The 22061-nt window shown below is 47.4% G+C and overlaps 1 protein-coding gene across 1 annotated transcript in view; it reads right to left on the minus strand.

The window, feature by feature from the left end:
* Positions 1-6750: 6750 nt before the first annotated feature.
* The window catches only part of TULP4 (TUB like protein 4), a 209680-nt gene continuing 194369 nt past the window's right edge, over positions 6751-22061 (minus strand). The window contains exons 12-15 of the mRNA XM_064486522.1: positions 21586-21679; positions 18509-18652; positions 13557-16078; positions 6751-11910 (exon numbers count right to left, since the gene is read on the minus strand). Of these exons, the coding sequence (XP_064342592.1) occupies positions 11794-11910; positions 13557-16078; positions 18509-18652; positions 21586-21679 (2877 nt within the window). The 3' untranslated portion in view covers positions 6751-11793. The remainder of the gene's footprint in view (positions 11911-13556; positions 16079-18508; positions 18653-21585; positions 21680-22061) is intronic.

The following is a 22061-nucleotide window of genomic DNA, read 5'->3' on the forward strand; positions in this document are numbered from 1 at the left end:
ATAGATGTGTCTCAAATCAGTCCTTTTTCTTTAAGTTTGTTTTTCATTGAAACTGTGCTTGTTTTCTGTGAACAACATTTCTTACATATTTAAAATGTAACCGTGCAACTGTAAGATATTCTTACTAATGTCAATTAATTTACTGTTCATTGGGGCTATGTTGATTTCATTCTTATGATAAAATTTAGGAAAATTGGAAAGTTGCTTATTTAAATTGAGAGACAATATATAAACGGACAATGGCAAGACCACATTTAAAAACTCTGACCCGAGATCCGCAGTAACGGTCCCAAGAAGCCGATCTGCTCTAAGTCAGACTTACAGGAAGTCTCGCTGCCATCTCTAGCAACAATCCTGGAAGCCCAACAACAACCCCTGGAACAAGTGGCTCCAAATAGTCAGAACTTGATGAATAACTGACAGTTCCCTTACTTTTTGTCCCTGCTTCCAATTTAGGACCCATCAGAGAAGGTGGAATATGCTTCCCCCCAACCAATGACACGGACGCCGTTTCTGGTTAGCCGCCTCCAGCTTCCCGGTGCCCGTGCCTCCTGCAGGGCACACCTGTGGCTGCTCCTCTCTTCACCAAGAAGCCTGCGCGCTCCTCTGCCCGCCCTCGAGTCTCTGCCAATCGCAGTGAGGGTGGCTGACTCCCTTGCTACAGCAAGTTCTGGATACATAGGCTTTGCTTGTCATCATTTGGTTGGTTTTTATTTCCATAAGACAAAAAAGAACTTTGAGATCATCTTGAGGCAAACCTGACTCCTGTGCTGTCTCCCTGGAGTCACAATTCAGCATCGTTTTTGGCCCTACTGGGGTCCTGAGTGCCAGGCTTCTCCTAGGGGGGGTCCTCTCCAGGGGCTTGGGAACCTCCCAGGAACACAGTGAGCCCCGTCCCCCCCATCCAGGTCATCCCCAGGTGGATGCCAGACTTCAGGGGCTCCTAGGGGACATTATTTGCTATCTGACTTCTAGGTCAGATGAATATTCTCAGCTGTTGGCTTAGTTTGGCAACTGAAATGACAGCAACTCTTTTGCAAGAGTTCAGAAGAGACATTTACTTTGGTAAATCACCTCCCCAGCCAGTTGAAGTTCTGTTTATGACCACATTTCTGGATGAACTCCTAAGCCCGGGAGGAGACAGACCCTGGCGTGACGCCTAGTGTAATACACTGGCTGCGACTCAGATGAATGCCTGGTTGACACTGAGTGGTTCTCTTCTCTAAATTGACTGAAAGATGATGTCAAGGGCCCCCAATGAAACGGAACACAGAAATCTCAAAATACTAATTAGGAACCGAAGATGAGCTAGGTCAGACTGAGTCTGGCGTCCTTAGTCCCAGTTGTCTTAGGAAAGACTGTATTGGCGTGAGTTCGAACTGCAAATTCAACAAGCTAAATATTGCAACTTAATAGGCTGTAATGGTCAAGAGCTCACTTCTGTATCCATCAGCTCCGCTTGGTAAGTACTCTGTAAAATCAAAACAACACAACTCTACACATTTGCAGCCCAGCAAATATACTTCGCACTTGAGCAAGGGTCTCTTGCCTACTTAAGCAGAAGCAAAGCAGATCTTTAATTCTAGCAGAAGAGAGAGGGAAGAAACCTGCCTTAGGTTTTCAGTAAAATTCACAGCAGCACAGAATTCCGAAGTTTGGAAGAATTAGGAGAGCATCCAGTCGTTTCCCTAATCCCATTCATTTCTTGGGTCCTATGAGATGCTCCCTTAAAACAAGACCCCGAGGGCAAAAGTTTGGGTAACTCTGCACTGTACTTCCTCCCCTTGTTGGTCCACCATGCAAGACCCATTAGCATATTGATGTTTCTGGAAAATCCTACAGTAAATCCTGCCTGTGCAGGATTACTGGGGAAGTATGGAATGTGCCTTGGGAAACACTGAGCAGCCCAGTCTCCGCATCTGAGTCAGGTTACACACTTTCGGTGACGCATCCAGGAGAAGCTCTCTCGTCTTCCAACTTTGAGTCCTCTTCTACTTCACCACATTGCCTCCCCAGGAGGCCCTGACCTGTGACGTATCCAGCCAGGTATTCTCACTGATCTAGAAGCCATTCACAGTTAATACAGTCTTGTCACTACTCACTGAAAGAGAGTGCTGTGACGCAGCCTTTCCAAAGGACTCTCCATTCAAGTCTGGTCTCAATTATAACTCTGTCATCTCCTGGTGCACATAGGTAGATTTAGTGTGTATAACACTGTATTTGTTAAGGAAATACTTCAGAAGTTTTAATAAAATCTAAACTGTTTCCAAGAAAAATGCCTGGGTATTAACACCCAAATCCTGCTGATTTGCCCCCATTCCTTACCTGTAACCTTGGAGTTCCAAAGATGTGCGGCGCAGAGCATCTTCCAGTGGAAACGGCCAGGTATAGGCCAGGCGCCAGGTCTGCACAGGGCTGAAGCACTTAGGAGCCAGGGCCCCTCGCAGAGCACTTTACTGCTTCTATGAGGACAGGAAACGAACGCTGGAACACTTCACAGCATAAAGCGGCCTAACGGAGACCTCTGTGCAGGAAGGGTTGGGTCAGGCCCGCCTCTTCTGTCTCACGAAGCTCTTTGCCCTGCCCACATAAAAGGTTTGAAGATCAACTCTTTTCTTCCCTTAGGAGGGCAGCTGGTGTGGAAAATTCTGGAGATGGTCTTTTCTAGTTCCTCTCTTTGGCCAGAGTTCCTTTCAACCACTGTCGGTGATCTCCTGGCCCCCGTCTCCCCACCCCTCCAACCGTGCGCAGGAGGGTCTTTCCTGCAGGCAGTGCAGGCTCTGTGATGGGAAGTCAGCTGTCCTGGAGAGTGGCTTCTCTCCTCTGAATCTGAACTCACTGAGTTTCTTGTTATTTCTGAGATGTCCGGGTCAGGGGTTGGGACAAGGTCTTCAGAGCACCACATCCCTCCTGAGAAGCTGACTGTTAAGGAGAAAGGAAGTGAAGGCAACCGTCCAGGCCAGCTCTTGGCCTCGCCAGGGGGCTCTGGTCTGGGCCTCCCTCCCCTGCAAGGGCGGGTTTCCATTCGCCAAGAAGTCGGTGCTTTCGTCTCCGCCATTTACGAAGCTTCACGGGAGCCCTTTTCAAAGAGGAGCGGTGCTTTGGGGGCTCTGACATCTGCTCCTGGCTCTCTCTCAACACTGCCAGGCTTGGAGCAAAGTCACTTAGGAATTTCTGCCTCCGATTTCCCCATCTCTGAACAGCGTCATTTTTACCTTTGCTTTATTTTTGGAGACTACGTATACAGTGCTAGTTAGATAGAAGACTTTAACTAGTTAAATTATTTTTAGCTGTGTCTTTATAGTGTACTGAGGATGAAAAAAAGCACGAGGCTCCAAATACAAGTTTCTTGGTACAGATGCACTTGTTTCTGGCTGGTTTTTAAAAAATTATTGGGTTTTCAAACACGAGTTTACCAGTTCTTTATTGCATAGATAAATCACACTTTTCAAGCACAACCTTGGGAGACCCACATCATGAAAACGCAACATTAAGAGACAGGTTGGAGTGCCCTGGGCCGTGAGCACAGTCCTGCTGGAGGGAGGGCAGGGCCGCTGCAGGGACCCCATGAGAATGAAGAGTGTCACCATCACTGCTTCTAGCCGCTGGTGGCGGTGGCATCTACCTGGTGAGTTGTATCCCAGGAACCGAGTGGGTTTGGGAACAGGACACTCTCAAGAGGCTGGTGTGATCTAGTCTGAGGGTTTCCTGGGGACACTGGTGAAACTTGGCTGATGCCCTCAAAAGTCTGTTGCATGCACTCTCAGCCTCCCAGGAGTTCAGCACCTGCCAGGAAGTGTGGGTGCTGGAGAAGAGGATGTTCATAAGCTCACCCCACGGGACGGGAGCCCTGGAAGCAAGGGAGCTGATGGGAACAGAAGGAAACAGAAGGGCCAGGGGACAGAGGCCAACTCCAAGTGGCTGAGGCAGGGCAGAAATCCTGAGTTCAGTAAACCCAACATTCTGCAGCTTTTAGAGTAATTTACCTTCCCCACTGGCCTGGGGTCCAGTGTCATCAGATGAACCTCTTGGCGCTGATGGACTTTCCTCCCACACTGCTGGACGGGAAGCTGTGGCTGGGGCCGGTTATTCTAATGGAATGAATGGAGACCATCTCTTTCTCTCAGAGAAATCTATTCTCTCGTGACTTAAAAAAAGGGGTCAGACTTCAGTACTGGTAAGAAACCACGATCCTGGGACGTCAGGGCCTCCTGCAGTCAGTGCAGGTACTTGAGGAACGCACAGCCCAGGGCTCACGCACAGAAAGCAGTGGAGTCCATCACACGTTTGGGTCTCAAGTAGTGTGCTATCTGGGCCGCTCACCTTTCTGCCAGGGAGAGGAAGAAAAAGTAACCCCGTAAAGCCCAGGTTTCTGTGATACCAGACAGCGAAAGAACAGGATTTAAGGATTAAAGGATTTCTCCTCTTAATAGCAGGGGCTGTACCCACGACTGGCTCAAGATTTTGCCAGGCGGTTCACAGGCGGCCCTCAAGGTGACACCTGGGGAAGCAGGAAACACTGAGTTAATTCACGTGGAAGGAGAAACCACGAATGAGCTGGAGGCCAAACTAAAAGGATGCACGGTGACCGCTGGTCCCCAGCACACAATGGGGAATGGTGTCAGGACTGGCCGCTGTCTTTTACTTTGAAGAAGAGAGGAACACAAGGTTCTCTCTGCTCACTAATGGCTGAAGATGGTGGAAATGACTAAGATCACCAGCTTGACTAAGAGGAGGCAATTTGATGAGTAGTTTGAGATACTTTTATGCCGCCAGCCTTTATCATCCAAGCTCCCGGACCCGGCACTCGGTCTTCTTCTTGAGGGGCGGGGGAGGGAGCTCTTGTTGCTCATGCAGTGAAAATGCTGCGTAATTCCTGGGCTCAGAAAGTGCCCGGAACAGAGCAGGAGCTAAATGGCAACGCGCTATCTGAATTTCTGATTCATCAACTTGGGAGGAAGACAGACATTTAATACGGCAAAGAGAAAAACGATCTGCAAAGTGTTGGCACCCTGTCCGGAAAGGTGGCTGGGGTTTAATAAATTCCTCAGATTCACTTCTTCTTCAGATATACTCAGTAATTTCTGTGCTATCGTTTTATAATTTCCCACAGAGCCTTTTACTTTGCCTCAGCAGCAAGGCTTCAGGGAACAAGTTTTGACACTGCACTGAAGGCTCCACTCCCTTTTCAAGGGCAGCATCAAAAGAGGGGCTCTCAGGTCATCTACCGCGCAGAACCCGCTCCCTACAGAGAGAGGGCAGCGATGTGGAAGGCAGAAGACCAGAAAGGGGAAAGCAGGAGGGGTGAGGAGTGAGTATCCTCACCCCTGACTCAGGTTCCCGCCACGCTCCGACTTCTATGCTGGGCTACCTTCTATTATTTGAAGTCATCAAACAGGAGTTTTAAGCAGATTTAAGAAACAAGCCCCTTCTTTCCGTGGAGGGTTTCACATTCTTTAGTGCATGAAGCAACTGTTTCTAAGATATGCAGAGAAAGAAATCCACACAGACCTGCTCCTTTGCCACGCCTGGGTGAGTAACTGATCGATCTTCTGACAGCTCAAGAACGAACGAGCGCTCACTCTCAGCTGCCAAGAGGGTGAGCTCCCCTGCTGACGGGGGAGGGTGGCCCACCTACACAGCCTCTCTTCACAGGAGATGACTAAGTGTGAGTAGCTCAGGACTCATTACAGGCAAATCGTTAGGAAACACCAGAGTGAGAAGCTGGGAATAAACCAGGTCTGTTCATTAATGTGACCCAGAAATCTCTGATTCTATTTCAGGACTGGTTTTTCATCTATGGAATCCAGGAATCATTTCTAGCTCTCAATGCTTTAATTTCCTTCAGAAAGGAAAGAAAGGCAAAAGGTATCCACTTTGTAATGCAGTCTGGAGATTTAGCTGTGCGTTCCTGACAACTTGCACTGCAGTCTCCAAGAGGCAGTCATTTCTCTTCTGCAATGAGTTTTTAGGGTCAGGGTATGAGAGCGAAGCTCACTCCCTATTCTCCGAACACTACCAGAAAAAGAACACTGAGCACCAGAAAAAAACCAGAATGCAAACTTTTCAAAATAAGTTTATAGAAGGAAAGAGACTTGCCAAGTTTTCTTACTTTAAAAATAAATCACTTCTGGAGACTCCAACCCACACTGAACGGCCCCAAAGCTGCCCACGGGGCAGGGCTGGTGGAAGGCAGTCTTGCTCCCACACACGGTCCTGAGCGCAGACCAACAGAGCCTGGCTGTTAGGGTCCTGGTCTCTTGATCTGGGGAGGGGAGGGGAGGGGAAGGTTTGTTTTCAGTCAGGCCTCCTTGCCACCTGGTTTAAGTGGGGAAGCTACAAGGAATGTTAACTTGAAGTTCACAAACTTTCAAAATAAAATGAGACATACTTTGATTCTCATACAAAATTCAGATTAGTTACCTTTGTATGATTAGTACTATTTAAAGCACAGGTTTATAGTCCAATGACTATTTTAAAACTTAATTAATGATCAGAATTTGTTAGAGTTGACAGTGGTTTTGGTTCTTTCTCCTAAAGCCTGAGTGACTACATGCCTATTTTTATCCCTAAAAAATAAAAATGGGTAGGTAGTTCTATAAACACGCATAGGAACTAGTGTTTACAGCTGAGCCTCCTGTGGCTCCCAGCCCCTGCCTCCCTCCCATGGTCAGAGGGAATCCTAGGGCAGAGCAAGGAGGCGCACTAAGGCTCACTAGTAATAACAACGATGAACAGTTATATCAGCACTTGTAGTGGAACTGCTCAAAATGTGGTTTTATTGAGTTTGGTACAGATTAACAAAGAAGGTGCCAATGTACTTAGCATCTCTGATCTTGTGGGTGCTATGACGGAGGCATCCTGAATTGGATCCTCTTTTAAAAAGCAAGGAAAAAATAAACACAAACTCAAACCAACCCATCAAGAAGACAATACAATCTCTGACCTCTCAGAAAGAGCAATGATGACAAAGATCTCAGGTGTCAAGCAATGGCTGGCAGTAACCCAGGGACTGGAGAAGCATCTGGACAATGGGTCATGCCAGTGGGGAGCGGTGATTTCTTCTTAACGGACTCAAGACCACGTCTGAATTCTGCACACAAGTAATTGATTTTTTTTTGAACTGCAAAATTTTATTAAGCAATAGCTGGACAACTCTTACAACTTCAAATCATCAAGGGAAAAATAAGATTAGTCCATCTCAATAATAAAGACAAAATAATTTGGACAAATCACGTCATTTTGAATGCAAACCACTAATGCCTTCTAGAAAACCTCCTGCACAATCTAATACACAAAATACATAAGAAGAGAGGCAAATAAGGGTAAGCGCATTAGAATGCAAATCGGAAGTCTCAACAGATCTTGCTTGGAAAGTAAAACAAAGGATGCTGAGTTAAAAAACTAACAAACAAACCAGTGAGAGAGGAATTCAGGCGCCCAAAGCAGCACGCCACTCCCAAGGCGGGGACAAGAACATGCTGGTGGTCTGGTTTGGTCTGGGACCTGTGCACCTGCGTCACGCACTTACAGTTTGGGAAAAAAAAAAAAGGAAAAAGAAAATGCCAGTAGTAATAAACTCAGAAATTATGTCCAAATTTACAGTAACAAAATAATGCATTTATAAACAAACATAAAAACGATACCCCTTTGGTAAATAACACAGTGCCTTTTTCAGTCAAACACATAACCCATGCTTTTCTACAACACGAAAAAAATTTTTATCTACAATCAACAACGTGGTCTTAGAACCCGAACCCTTCCCTGTAAAAGAACTTGTAAAGAGAAAATATAGGTACAAGAAAAGTTACAAGAAAATTGCACAAAGCCAAAGAAATGGAAACCACAACCCTTCAGAGTTTCATTGGCCAGAGGTAAGGAGATACACAAATGTTGAAGAGTTTGAGTTGTGTGCTATTCCAAAATCCCAGGAACTCAAACAGCATTTTGGACACATTTCGTCTCAACTAACTTTGTTCACAACCACTGACTTGGCCAAAAGATAGATGGTCCACACGAGGACACAGTGGGTTCCTTCTCAAGAAATCCGAACACTATGCCAGTGGGACACTGCAAAGCACACTCAGGAACGCAGGCCAGCCGAGGCAGAGATGCCTTTATTCTCTCTTCAACCCACTCTACAGCCTGTAGGGCAAGTGGTGGTGTTTATTTAGGTCTGCTCTCCAGGGTGCCGTGTCCACACTCATGGGGAGGCTCCTCTGTCTTTCCTGGAATCAGTGCTTTTGCATAATTTTATAAGAACAAATATGATTCCAAACACATCTGTTTCTAGAGGTGAACTTTCCAAAGACATTATCTTAAACACTGGTTTACATTCAGTAGGTAGCTCATTAATATAGGAAAAGAAATATTTCTCTACAAAGGGCAATGTTTTAAAAACCTACCATCCAAGTTTATAAAGTGGAATGATGAACCTGTTACAATTCAGGCCCTCAGGCCATTCAAGAGGCATGACGGGTGTTTAGAAGATTGTCCAGGCTGGCCTTTCATTTTACAGATGGACAAATGGAGGCCCAAGGTCATCCTCCAACTGTGTGGCAGAGCCGGCTCAGTCCTGGGGTCTCCTGACTTTCTGCTATGATCACACGTTTTCACGTGCCCTTGTGGGATACTCCGCAAGGAAGCAACGGCCATGGATGAGAAACACTGCAGATGCTTTGGCTTAGACTGCCATGAGAGCGCTGACATTTTCCTGCTTTCTTGGTACCAGATTTTCTTAGGATATACATTCAATGGGTACACCATACTCAAAGCTGTGCCTCTGGTTTGATGAGGTTAAACCAAATTTAACATTGGTTTTTATGTTTGTTAATATACTGCTTCCCTCAAAAAGGCATGTATTCTTTATGTAGTTGACCAATGGGCTAATGTTTTTAACCTTAGAGGTTCAATAAAGTATCTTAATATTCATAAACTGATATTAATAAATGCTAAGTATGTAGAACTCTGCTCCTCAAAGTACTGACTTTAGTGGTATTTAATGAATTGAGACTGACTGAATGAAAACAATTATTACAGTAAGTGAAAAAAATCACCATTAGCTGAAAAGACACTGCATCACAACTGCTGCAGACACCTGTTTCTGACCGACTGGCACATGGGATTACCTCCTCCTTCAGCCCATGGCGGCAGAGCTGGGCAGCTGCCTCCCATTCAGAGGTGGACTCCCGTGTATGCAGAACACCCAAGATGGAGGCCTCTGCCCCCATGTGGGGAAAAGGTCTTTTGGGGACTGAGCTAGGAACTTAGTGAGTTTAATTATTTGCTACAAATACTCACTTTTTCTTCACACGTATTTGTAGTTTTCACTCCCAGGATTTTCCTCTATGTTTGATCGTACTAAGAAAGTTAATGTACCCTTTTGTGGTCTTTATATCTTAAAAGCCAATCAGAACTTTAAAAACTGAAACTTACCAGCAATAATTCCTTTCCTTGCTACTCTCATTCTCATAAGTCTCATTTCATATCACCTTTTACTTTAAATTAAAAATAAAATTTTCAGAAGGGGAAATATTATTTTAGAATATGTTATCTCAAAGAAATATTCTCCTTTGTATATAATTGAGATCATAAAATGCAAAAAAAAATTACTTTTAAAAGATTAATAGGAATTTTTCCCAATTAGAAAAAGTTACAAATTGTCCAGCAAAAAAACCTTCTATCATATCCTCTTTATTTCTTGCAGCAAAATATCCTGCCACCAAATAAGTCGTTACAAACACACTATTTTCCTAAATAAATAATAAAATGGGCATAACTCACCAGAACATAGTAACAAAATAATTTCTACAAACACTATTAAAGCAAGATAAATAATTAACTCTTGGACAATAAAACAGGGGAATGGCATTTAAATCATTTAGAAATAGGCTAACCATTATTGCACAGCTAATAATCAGCACTGAAACATCATATTAAGCTACAGAAACTCATATAAAAGAATTATATAACTCTGAATACACAGATAAATTCTTTATGGAAAAATTTACCCACCAAAGAACCAGGTTCAATATTTCAAAATATAAATTGGGAAACTCTGGTATTAGCTAGGAGATGTCCTTCACCATATTTAAAACCTCACCTGTGTCTCTTCAGGATCTGGAGAAAATGGTGAGTGATGTCATCCTGCTCCAGGCCTGTTTCTTTTCTAATTTTTAAACTAAAACAGAGGATTAAAAAAAATTTTTTTTCTTGGAAAATACTTTTCTGCAGTATCTTCTACTTGTTTGTTTTTAAACAAAACCCAAATTCAGGGCCCTAAACCAGCAGACAGCTCCTGTGCCACTGCCCTAAATAACATCGCAGAAATTGGTAATGGAAAACTACGAACTGGGTCTTGTTATCAGGGCTGAATATTGCCCAGCGTGTCCCCTGAGGAAGGGGAGGTGGGAAGAGATAATCTCAGCGGATTTTTGCAATTAACAAGAGTAGTTAACAAACTACATTAAGTACTACAACTTAAACCATGTTCTCCCAGTGGTCTGTCTCCTCAGTAAACAGTCTGTACAGTTAATAAACAATTTTCTTTTTTTGGTAGAGAAGCTTGTGGGGCTCTTGTCAAAGAGTTGATTATAACTCTGTCTTTTCATATCCTGGCAAACGCCTAGCATTTTTTTCCTACACTTCTAATCTGTTGGAAAACATTTATAGTCAACTGGATTTTTAATATAGCCGAAAAGAGAAAAGGAGTGCCTTCAAATTAGTATCTGCAGCAATTTTAGAAAGTGTAGAATGGTGTTATCTAACGGGAAAGGTAACGTCTGCTACCACGTTTCCCAGATCAAACAAGGAGAGCGGAGAGGGACTAAAGACCGCTTCTCAGCAGGGGGTGACCAGTGACCCACCCCTGCCGCTGAAAACCGCCGCCCCCAGCACACGCGGGGGTCTTTCCCCCTCGAAGTTGGTCAGACTGGATGATCACTGAGCCAATGGAATTCTGACATATTACAAAACTAGCGGAGTCTTCAATGTAAACATCCTCGGAAGAGGAGCGTAGCCCTTGTACTGCTTCAAGCGATGCTACGCGAGCCACCCACGTGTGCACGCGCAGGAGCGCCTTCCTGCCCCGTCGTCCTTTCCCCTACGTCCTCGTGAGCAAACCGTATTTACACCTGGTAATAGCACCCCCATAGAAAGCCTACTTTTCTTAGTCAAACACAGTGCATTTGCCAAAATACCCCTCATTAATCAGGTCCCCTCTGGAGGACGAACATAGTATGCATGAATTAAATGTCCCTCCAAGAGAACTTGTAAGTTCAGGATTTTTTGGTTGTGTTTCTTTCTTTCTTTTTTTAATTCTTTTTTTAGACTAGTGGTGACGTTGGAGGAATAATAAAAGCTAGACATCGCGGAGAGTGCAAACGACGCGCAGTCCCAGCCTAGAAGAAGCAGTCTCTGCGGCAGTCTGCCTTCCTTCGGAAGGGCCCCTGTCCCGCAGCTGACACAGCACACCCAGCAGCCCCCGGCCCCCCAGCGATCACGCTTCCTAAACAACGCCAGGTGCCTCGCACCCTTTGCTTCCAAATTCCACTCTCCTGTATTTTGCTTCCTTAAAAAAAAAAAAAAAAAAAAAAGAATAAAGACAATAAAGGATAATAAAAACCCAAACAAACAATGGAGAGTCAGTGCCCTCGCCCGGGCCTGACAGACGGTTCCAGTTGTGCCCTTGTCTTCCGGCCCCCCAGGACCAGGCCGTGCGGGCTCCCCCCGCGTCTGCGATCAGACCTCCCTGGGAAGGCTCTGCGCCTCTTTCTTGTCCCGACGGCGGTCTCTTCACTTGAGGCGCTGCGTCACGTTGGCCAGGGCCACCGCGAAGGCCTGCACGGCTGAGAACGGGTACTGGAAGTCCAGAATGTACGCGCTGCCATCGATCCTTCCGAACTGCATCACCTGGGGCGGGGCGGGAGGTGGGGCGGGGAAGCAGAGACATTAAAGGAGAACTCCCTCGGGCTCCCGACAGAAGCAGACAGCACCACCGTCTGTGAGATTTTTGCCAACAACAGTGACTCTGCTGAGCTTCTCAACCTAACTCTGAGTTTGTTGGAAATAACAAGATAAGGAACGCGTCAAATAATGCAGTCAGGAGACCATGGGCAAAGTTCAGAGAAAACAGAAGGCCCCACAGGTCAAAGGAAGTGGTTTCTCCACGAACGAGAAAGAAAAGGTAGAAAAAAAAGAATCCACAGGCTGAGAGACATACTTGTAATTGTGAGACATCACTGCTCAGCAAGGGACCTGCAGAGCTCCCCTCATCCCCTCCTGAGCTGCTCTCCTCTGTCCGTCACCCCAGAGCCTACAATGACCACACTGTGTTATGTTATTCTCATGACGTTACGCATACTTAATTGTTTATGGTCTTTCTTCCATTTTTGCAGACTCCATGAGGACAGGGACCTTCCTCTGTTTTCCTCAGTGCTCTTAATTCCAGCACTTAGAACAGGCGGTTCACAAACTCTCTTAATAAACATTTTAGACTTTGTTGGTCACATGGACTTTGCCATAATTACTTAACTGCTGCTGCAGGGCGAAAGCAGCAAAGACGATACTTAAGTGGATGGGTGTGGCTGTGTTCCAAGAAAACTTTATTTATAAAAAGAGGGGGCAGATGGGCCTACCTGTGGGCCATAATTTGCCAACTCCTGGCCCAGAGGATTGCCAGGCATATAGCAGCTGTTCAGTAAATATTTGTTGAGTGAATTAATGACCATGAGACTTAAATACAAGCAGTGAAGGGACTTCCAGGACAGTGGAGACGGGTGGTCCCAGAACAACAGTTACGCAGCAGGACTGCAGCGACAATTCCAGGATGGGGCAGGAAGAACTGACAAACTACCCCGAGTGCTTAAGTGCACCAAGAGGTCTACATTCTGCCAGAGACTCAGGGAATGACTTGGTAATAGATATACGGAGAAATAAGCAAACAAAAGCTGGATAATTATTATGTCTAGGGTAAAAAACCCATACAATAAAAAAAGAAATGTCATTAGACCACAATATGTGACGCAGATGTAGATCATATTTAGTGGCACAATGAAGGACTGTCGATTTACCTAAGAAAAGGGGGAAGGGACAGTTCACATGTGCTGGGGGCATTAGTGTAAAGAAAATGAACCCTCACGTTCCTCAGGAAGAAGTCAGTATACGACGCCCCAAACTGGAAAATCAATAAATACAAGTAGGAACACGTTCTTTACAAACATGGTGGCAAATGCCAGAAAAAAGCAAACAGACTTGGAAGAGAGAACCTCTGGGAGAGCAGGTTTGGGGAGAGGGCAGGTGCCTGCTATTTTCCTCATGGATCATGTAGAACCACCTGGCTTTAAAAAATCAGCACATGCGTTACTTTGGAGAGAAATAAAAGAGAGCCACAGGCACACCGAAAATTACAAGCCCCGCTGGCCCTACCTAGAAGACATCAGCTGTTTCCCACGTTTCCTATCTGGGCTTTTGAAAAATGTTCCTCAAAGGCTAAAGCACAGAGACGGGTCGGGGGAGAAAGTCGCACCCTGGCCATGCCCTGGGACAAGGATTCTTACCTGCCGTCCCTCCAGCTCAATCTGGAAGTTCTTTGCTGACTCCTGGGTCACCCGCCCCCCAAAGTCCAGCTGGTACACCTGGGTGGCCTCGTTCCAGAGCGGCTGCTTATTGGCCATGACATACACGAAGCCCTGACTGCCCAGCCGCCCGTCCTCCTTCTCACTGGCCTTCCTGCACTTGAACTCCTCCAGCTCGCTGGCCGCCCTCAGGCTCCTCTTGCTCTTCCAGCCTTTCCTGCTGCCCTGGCTCTGGTTCATCAGCTCATCCCCGCTGATGAACAGCTCCGGCTCGCTCTCTGAGCTGTCCTGGAACTCGTTTGTCTTATTCAACTTCTTCGACTTCAGCTGGTCTTTCTGACTCTTCACTTTCTTCTTCTCTCTCCCCAGACGGGGGCTGGAGATCAGGGAATTAAAATCACTCAAAGTCCGAGCCTCCTTCTTCACTTTGCCCTCGGTGATGGCCTGAACATTTCCCTCCTCTGCTCGGCTGTCCAGCCGCTTCCGACTCTTCTTCCCAAACTTCTCTGTCCGCTGGGGGACTGGGCTCTCTGTCAGGGAGAGGACTTCCTGGAAGTTGTCTGCGGTCTCCACCATCACCTCTGTACCCAGGTGGCTTTGGAGGTCAGTGGGCGGTGGGGACACGAGGGGCTTCTCCACCACCAAGTGTGCCTTGGTGGGGAGGGTGCCCTGGGGGTTCTGCACGGGCGGGCACGTGCTGTAGGAATTCCAGGGGTGCAAGGCGATAGGTGGCAGCTGTAAACTCGAGCAGGCGCTGCTTCCTGGATACATGGGGGGCAAGGCGCAGTAGGAGAGGCTGGGCGGGTAGGCCGGCTGAAGAACCACGGCGGACTCCTGTTGTGCAAACTGTGCTGGGGACAGGGCATCTTTCGGGGAGCAGGGAGCCTGCACTCCTGGCAAAGGGGTGGTGTTATAGCCTCCGGGATACGGCACTCCCATCCCATAGCCTGTTTGGAAAGTGGCAGTCGGGCTGGCGGGAGACTTGGGGGAGACGAAGGGCACTCGGGACACGTCCAGGTGCTGGCTCTGACCAACCATCAGAGGGGGCAGTTTCAGGGGGTTGGGCACCGAAGTCTGTGCTGTCCTTTCCTGAGGAACCCAAACGTCCTCCCCGAGCACGGGGTCCCACTGGTACGGGGGCGGCCGTTTTACGGCCACCGCCGCTTCGGTCAGCGCGGGGTGCCTCAGGGGCTTCTCGACCTGACAGTGCTGGGCCAGGGCCTCGTCCTCCGTGAAGGCCGAGTTGACGTAGTCGGCGCGCTCGCGGGCGCCGTCGGCCGGGCTCAGGAGGCTGTAGGAGGACTGCGAGGTTAGCGGGGAGGTGCTGGACGCGTGCGCCAGGCCGGCGGTCGGCTGCGCCCCCGCGCCCAGGTCGGGCCGCCCCGCCGAGCCCCCAACCCCGCCCGCGCCGCTGCACTGGCTGCAGGTGTACACGGCGGGCGGGGGCCGCGCCGGGAACTGCGCCACGCCCTTGGGCTTGGGCGGGTGCGGCGGCGGCCGCGGGGCCTCGGCCAGCTGGGCCGCCTTGAGCGCCGCCTCGCGGTTGTTCCTGCGCAGCGTGGCGTGGATGAGGCTGCTGTCGGGCCTCTGCCCCACGCCCCGGCCGGGCAGCAACGGGCCGGCCAGGTCGGGGTAGGGGGGCGGGTCCCCCGTGGGGATGGAGTAGCGCGGGACCGTCAGGCGGTTAAGGGTCGCGCTGGTGCAGGGCTGCGGGACCTTCTTCTCGGTGGCGGTGAGCCTCAGGGTGGCCGAGCTGCCGGGGCCGGGGAGCGTGTAGGTGTTCTGGGAGCAGAGCATCCGCGTCCGAGGCCGGCACACCTCCTCCACGTTGCCGCTGCTGTCGAAGGTGGTGATGCGCTCGTAGCCCAGGGGCGTCTGGTAGTGCGCCGCCGCAGTGGGGTATAGCGAGAAGTCGCCCTTCTTCAAGCACACGTCCACCGGGGGCTGCGGAGGCGGCAGCGGGGGCGGCGGCGCGGCTGTGGTGGGGGCGGCGGGGATGGTTCCTGGGTAGGGGGGTGGGGGGTTCATCTTCGCCACTTGCACCTCCTGGGAAGCACTGAACACCACTGCGTCTCCCTCGGTGGCCAGCTGTGGCACCGGCCGCAGGGCCTTGGCTGGCTTCTGCATGTGCTCGTGGTCTCGGTCCCCATGGTCCACCACGGACAGCTGGATGGCCCCCTGTGTCGGCGGGGGCAGGGACAGCGGAGGGGGGTTCGGGACGATGCGGCTCATCTCCACACCTCCAAAGATCACCTGTCCAGGGTTGGAGTAGCGGTTGGACACTGGGTATTGGGCAGCACTGTCACTTCCGTGCTCAGCTGTCCCCACGGCTGTGGTCTGATTGGTCAGGACGTCCAGCTGCACATTCTGGTTGGCCAGCAGGGACTGCACCAGTCCGATGCTCTGCGTGGGAGACATAGCTTGAGCCGAGCTGTGGATGGGCGCGATAGGGATGTTCACAGTACAAGGTGGGTTGTTCTCAGGCACACCAGATGCTCCTGTCACTGAAGGGAAATTAGAAAAATGAACTGCTTACAAAACAGTGCCAGGAAACTGCATCAGAATAAGCAGTACAACACAACTCAGTACAACTCATCCAGACCTTCTGCATACAAAAGGCAGTCGCCATAGAAGACATGTTTGTTTAGGGAAATCTGGACAGTTCACACAGGTTATACAAAACTTCTCTAATGTTTCTAGAAGGGCACACAGGCAATCCTGATGGGTTCTTCAGGGCAGCCCACAGTCGTCCATAAGCCATGGGCATTGCCAGGGCTTTTCAAATAAATACCTCTGAACCTTCTGAATTTGCTATCATGTACCTGGATGGCAACATGGCAAATTGCTTAGTGATGCTTTTTACTCATCATGTTCATAAAACAGCCCACCCTTTTACACAAGAAGAGGGCGATGGTACAGCATGAAACTCCACTAAGGACTCATTGCCTAGGTTTCTGAGTTTATCCAGGGTCTGGGACTGCTTAGTGTGGGAAGTGTCATGCAGCAGATGTGTATCTACAATCTGTACATAAATTAAATTTCTATAAATAGAACCATGTGAAATGTAGCAGAGAAACCAATGAAAAGAATCCTCTAGCAAATCTACATATGAAAGGATTATTTTCTAATTTATCTGCTTTCTAGCATTTAAATAGTATGTAAGGTAGGCCACACTTGAATAAACTCTGTAAATATATCCTGTTTGTACATAGCAGGGATTTAATAGAGCATGCACTTGAGTGATGATCTGCAGACCACAGGCAGGCACTCAGGGCCACTGTTTGAACTGCCCCGTCTAATGTGACCACCGAGCCCTGGCAAGCTGGCTCACCCGGGCCTAAGCGCTGTGCGGCAACCCGTACCTGAGCAGGGAACAGAATTTAACAGGCTAACTGCAGGGGCTGGCTGAGCTTTCCCAGAACTGCAGAATGAAGTCAGCGTGTTCATCAAAAGCTAAGCCTACCCTTGGTGCCCACAACAGACTCTCCCCCTTCCCTGGGGGCCTCTGTGAGATGTAACTGCCTCCCAGCTGCACAAATCCTGGCCCTGTCTCAAGTCTTCTACTGTTCCTGTTCAGATCTCACTTCCAGATGTTCTCTCCTCTGTAGGAATACTGATGGCAGGTGTCGTTCCTGCTAAAGGAGAGTCTCTTTGTCACCAGCATTAAGTGTTAAGCCCTGAGACAAAACGTCCCCTCCTCTCACTGGGAGTCACAGTCCCAACAGCAGCTGAGCATCAGAGACAGCTCCATCAGTACCGTTCTGGAAGAACATGGAGGGCAATAAGGACGAAGTGTAAAAGAGACTCCTAGATCTGAGGTTGTGAACTAGCAGGACACGGGCTATAAGCTCAAGTGTGTGCAGCTTCTCCAAAACACAGGTTAATGCGGTTGCAAGACCCCACCCATCAGGACTGCGTGAGCCCGGAACCTCTGCTCCCACCATGAGGAGAGGTACACCGTCAGAGAACCAGAGGTTCTCAGAAAGACACTGATTTTACAGGTAAAGACCTGAGAGAAGGGGAACAACTCCTTGCATCTGGGGCCTGAGTTGGGAAGAGTGTCCCTGCCACCCACGGCAAGGACCAGAGCCCCTGGGTTGGAGAATGACCAGGTACAGGAGAAGTCAGTGGCCCAGGAAGGATTCCTTCGGCTCAGAAACCAGAGACTTTCAGAACCTTGCTTGGATATAAGTAGAGGAATCTCTATATTTATAAAGTTGCAGGTAGACTTTTTTGAGAAAAGTTAAAGACAAATAACTGGCAGACTAGTTAGAAGTCATTCTACTCTATTAATCCAAATTGGATCCCCTTATTAGAAAGCACTTAAAAATTAAGATTAAATATAGATATTTCAAAATTTATAAACTGGGATTTTAAAACCTTGTACCAGACTTTCCCTTTAACAGGCTTTTATGCACAGAGCCCTGCACTGCACTTCAGAGAGAGATGTTTCAAAGTATAGATTTTCTGCCCTGGAGCTGGGGCAGGTTTGAGAAACCAGCCTTGTGGGCAGAGAATTACTTGAGTGACACCATCCTCTAAGCAGGGATTGAGAGGATGAGGGCTGGCCTAGGGCCAACAAGACTGGGTTTCGGTTCTGATTTTGAGTCCTGATTAGTTCCATTAATGTCTCTTTCTCCAGGCACACGACTGGGAGGTTACCCTGCGGATGAAATGTCACAGTCGACATGCTCTGTGAACACGAGGCGTCCCAGCTGCCTACACTATCCTTGCTCTGGTCGCTTCCCCTCCTCCCAAAGCCAGTGACACTGTATAACCCTTCCCGAGACACCTCACACACCTACCGGCCTTACTGAGGCAGCAGCAGGCACAGACCGGCATGCTGCACTCCCCAGCCACTCACCGTTCTGGCCCCCCATCACGACCCACCGAGAGGGGGCTCGTGACAAACCAGCGGACATGCATGAACACACCTGGTAAATCATCTTCGTCTTCACTGAAAACGTTCGGGTTGAAGACGGGTAAATTAACGTAGTCCATGGAGATCTTCCGAACCTCCGGGAGATAGATGGTCATCTGCCGCGGCTGGAGGTGCAGGAGGCTGGTTTTATAGATGACTGGCGGGGACCGGGAAGAAAGTGCGGTTAATAGAGATGAGGCAGAGGGGAGCCCAGGCGCCAGCAGAGTCCCTCACAGGAAGAGAAATGGGGCCGCAGTGGCCCTGCCTTCAGAAGGCAGCTCTGCCTCTCTCCCTGGCACCTGGCCTGCCACCCCGACACAGTGTAGATGCAGTAACAACAAATTCTCGGTTGAGCCCAGCCACTTTTGGCCAATGGTTGGTCCATAGAAACACATTTTTCAAATGTTAAAATTTACATGAGCTGAGTATGATAAATATATTTTTAAATAACCTCAAGTGCAATCAGAAGGATAATTTAGTGAAAGTAGTTGTGATAACCGGAGCGCCCAGCTCAGGGGAATCGTGGGCAAATAGGGAGCTGTTTGAAGGCAACTATGAGATAACGGGTGACATGAATCGGGTAGGCATAAAATGGTGCTTTTATTCACACTTAATCCTTGTCTTATGACTTTCAATGTCAAGTTCAGGATGGAGACTTACAGGGAGCTTCCACATGGTTTCTTTAAATACTAAGGTTTAATTTGTTTAACAGGGACATTTAAGAGAAGGCCTAGATGGCAACTAAAATATTTATAGAGACAAAGTAAGTTCAAAAAAAATAATGAATCTGAATTTAAGTTTCAAAGCAGGTTAAAATCAGGATGAAATTACCCCATCAGCTTTCTTTTAGGTTTAATACTCTTTCCTGTGAGGTATGTAAAGGTTCTTTAACTATTGTTATTTTAAACTTTGTATTAAGATAAGCCAAACTCTATCTCCACAGCTGTCACCTCCAACAGCCTGGTGGCTGACTGGCCAGCATCCCCAGGGCACAGCAGACTTTCTTTTCTGAAGCCCCTTTGTAAGGTTGGTGCTTGGACTGGCATGGGATAAGATACCTTTTCCAATGCAATATCATTACAGGTCTTTTTCATGTGTTCATCTCCCTCGCCCACACAAGAGAATGTGAGTTTCAGCTTAAAAACCCTATCTGGTTCCACATAGCTCAAGAATTAATGTGTTCAGTGTTATTCCTTGTCATTTAGATGGATGAAGAGAAATAAAATGAAAAATCTCAGGAGGGATTAAAAAAAAAAAAACATCGTTGCCTCTAGGGGAAAAACACTACGTGGCTGGGGGTGAGGATGAGAGAGGTTTTAACTGTTTACACCTTTAAATCTTTTGAATTTATTATGTATTTTTAAAATTAAGAAATGTAAAACATTTAAAATAAAAACTTTCATAGGCCAGATCATTCTAATAGAAGGAAACAAATTATTATCCAATTGTCCAACACAAAGTATCTAACAGCACTCAGATTTAACAGGGTGCCCATATATAACATACCTTCTAAAATCCAAGAGCTAATTTCTTCTCTCTAGTAGGATCAAGTGGAAAATTCTCTTATCTTGACAATAGAATCAAGTGGAAAATTCTCTTAGCTTGACAAACAATAATAGCTAAAACCCTCTTTTTTAAAAGGTCAGTGATTAGGACAATGACTGCACTGCAGTCATACAGGATGCTTTGGTCCTGGACACTCAAATTCCTCCTACTGGAACAGCAGGTGGCTCAAAGGCACTTCCAGACCCTCCCATCTTAAGATCCGGCTAACTTACTCAGGGATCTACTCAACACCCAAGAAGTAAGGGCAGAATGAGAAGGTCCAGTAAGTACATTTTCACTTCCACTCCTTTTTTCAGTGTTAACCACTGGCAGACAGCTAGGTTCTCAGCTCACTCACGTGGGGACGATCACATAGGAATCCTGTGTACACCAGCCAGGCACTGCTGAATTACTCAAGAACAGGTTTTTGTGGTCTTCAGAGGGCTTCCGGGTTGTGGAAAATATTCTGAGAGATTTCTCTGCATTATGGACAGGGATAGTCTATTCTTGGTTTCCTAAGTCAGTTTTATATTTTACTTTTATTCCTTTTCTTCAAGCTGAGAAACCTTGAAATGGAAAGTCCACCTGCAGCGCTTACTAAGCCCCTGCAGATGCATCTCTAGCAACAGATCTTCTTAACAACTGCTTTGCAACAATTATTTATGTTAAAGGATCTGTGTCTGGGACAATGCTAATAGGTAGATTCAGAGCTTTTTGTTTTGTTTTGTTCTGTTTTGTTTTTAAAAGCATTTTTAGCAGGTTACAGAGAGCACATTCAAGATGGGGCCACCTGTCCTTCTGGAGAGGTGTGTGCATGTTAAATGGTGGGGCAACCCCACAAGACTGGGGGACAACTCAGCTCCTCAGCCGACACAGGGATGTGCCATCAGAGCAAAGCTGCCTTGAAAAGGACCTTGTGTCACTTCCCTCCTTCAGTGTCCCTGAGTAAACATGGCAAGTTAGTGCTACTCCCTGGAGCGGGCACAGAGGAGGTGCACATTCTGGGTTCTCGCCCAGGTCTGTACTCCCCCAGGTCCCTTCTCCCCGATGTCTCAAGATTTTCCTGCACAGGACATTTATCTGGTACTTAGAAATGAAACTTATATTTACCACTAAGAACTGTACTAATAAGTCAGCCAACTTATTCGAGTCTCTAATGCTCTCTTCTCGGCTTTTTTCATAAGTTCCTTTTGACTCAAGAACCTAAAGACACTGGTAGCAAAATATGCCCACAGTAAAAGGCCTCAAATCAAAATAACCAGAAATCTATTAGAGATTTTGGTTATTTCTGTCATTTTTATTAAGTCAGGGCTCATATAAAAAAATGAAAAGTACCAGTGGCAAAAAAGAAAAAAACGAACGGGCAATAATTCTCATTTTTACAAAGTCATCGTGGCTAGAGTCAAAGTTTAGAGGTAAAATACATGCTAATCTTTTGGTGTCCTAAGAGCTCATTTTCTACCTGAAGCCATTGGAGGTCAAAACTGACCTTTGAGTCAGCGCTCCGCCTGGGATGGTGGGCAGAGAGCGGGACGTGGTGCTTACCTGCACCGAGGTTGGTTGGCAGGAAAGCAGCCAAGCCCACAATCTTAAATTTGGTTCCCCAGATATTAGACGTGACCTGAGCAAGATAGCTGTGCTGTGGGGAAAAAAAGAGAAGAAAAATCACAACCTGTTTCCATATTTTCTATCAATCACTGAAGAAGTAAGAATGTTAACACTTTTTGCTTACAAAGTAACTGGTGGGCACTGACGGGAGTCTTCATTCTCTGTCATTCTACCATTTTCGAGACCAGGCACTAACTACGGCATGGCAGCCACCATTTCTCAATGGTGGCTCACTGGGTTGTGTTTCTCAGGTTGGGAGTGAGGGGTGCATGTGTTCCAGCGTGTCCATGTGTGGTAGGTTAGAAAGGTCACAAAAGTGATTTGGGCACACTTCTCTTCACCTCTCCTTTTGCCATGTCACTGACCAACAAGATTTGTGAAGCTCTGACTCCAATTTTATCCTTTTTATTTCT

The sequence above is a fragment of the Camelus dromedarius genome, chromosome 6 (assembly GCF_036321535.1).
Source record: "Camelus dromedarius isolate mCamDro1 chromosome 6, mCamDro1.pat, whole genome shotgun sequence".
In the NCBI taxonomy this organism is placed as follows: Eukaryota; Metazoa; Chordata; class Mammalia; order Artiodactyla; family Camelidae; genus Camelus; species Camelus dromedarius.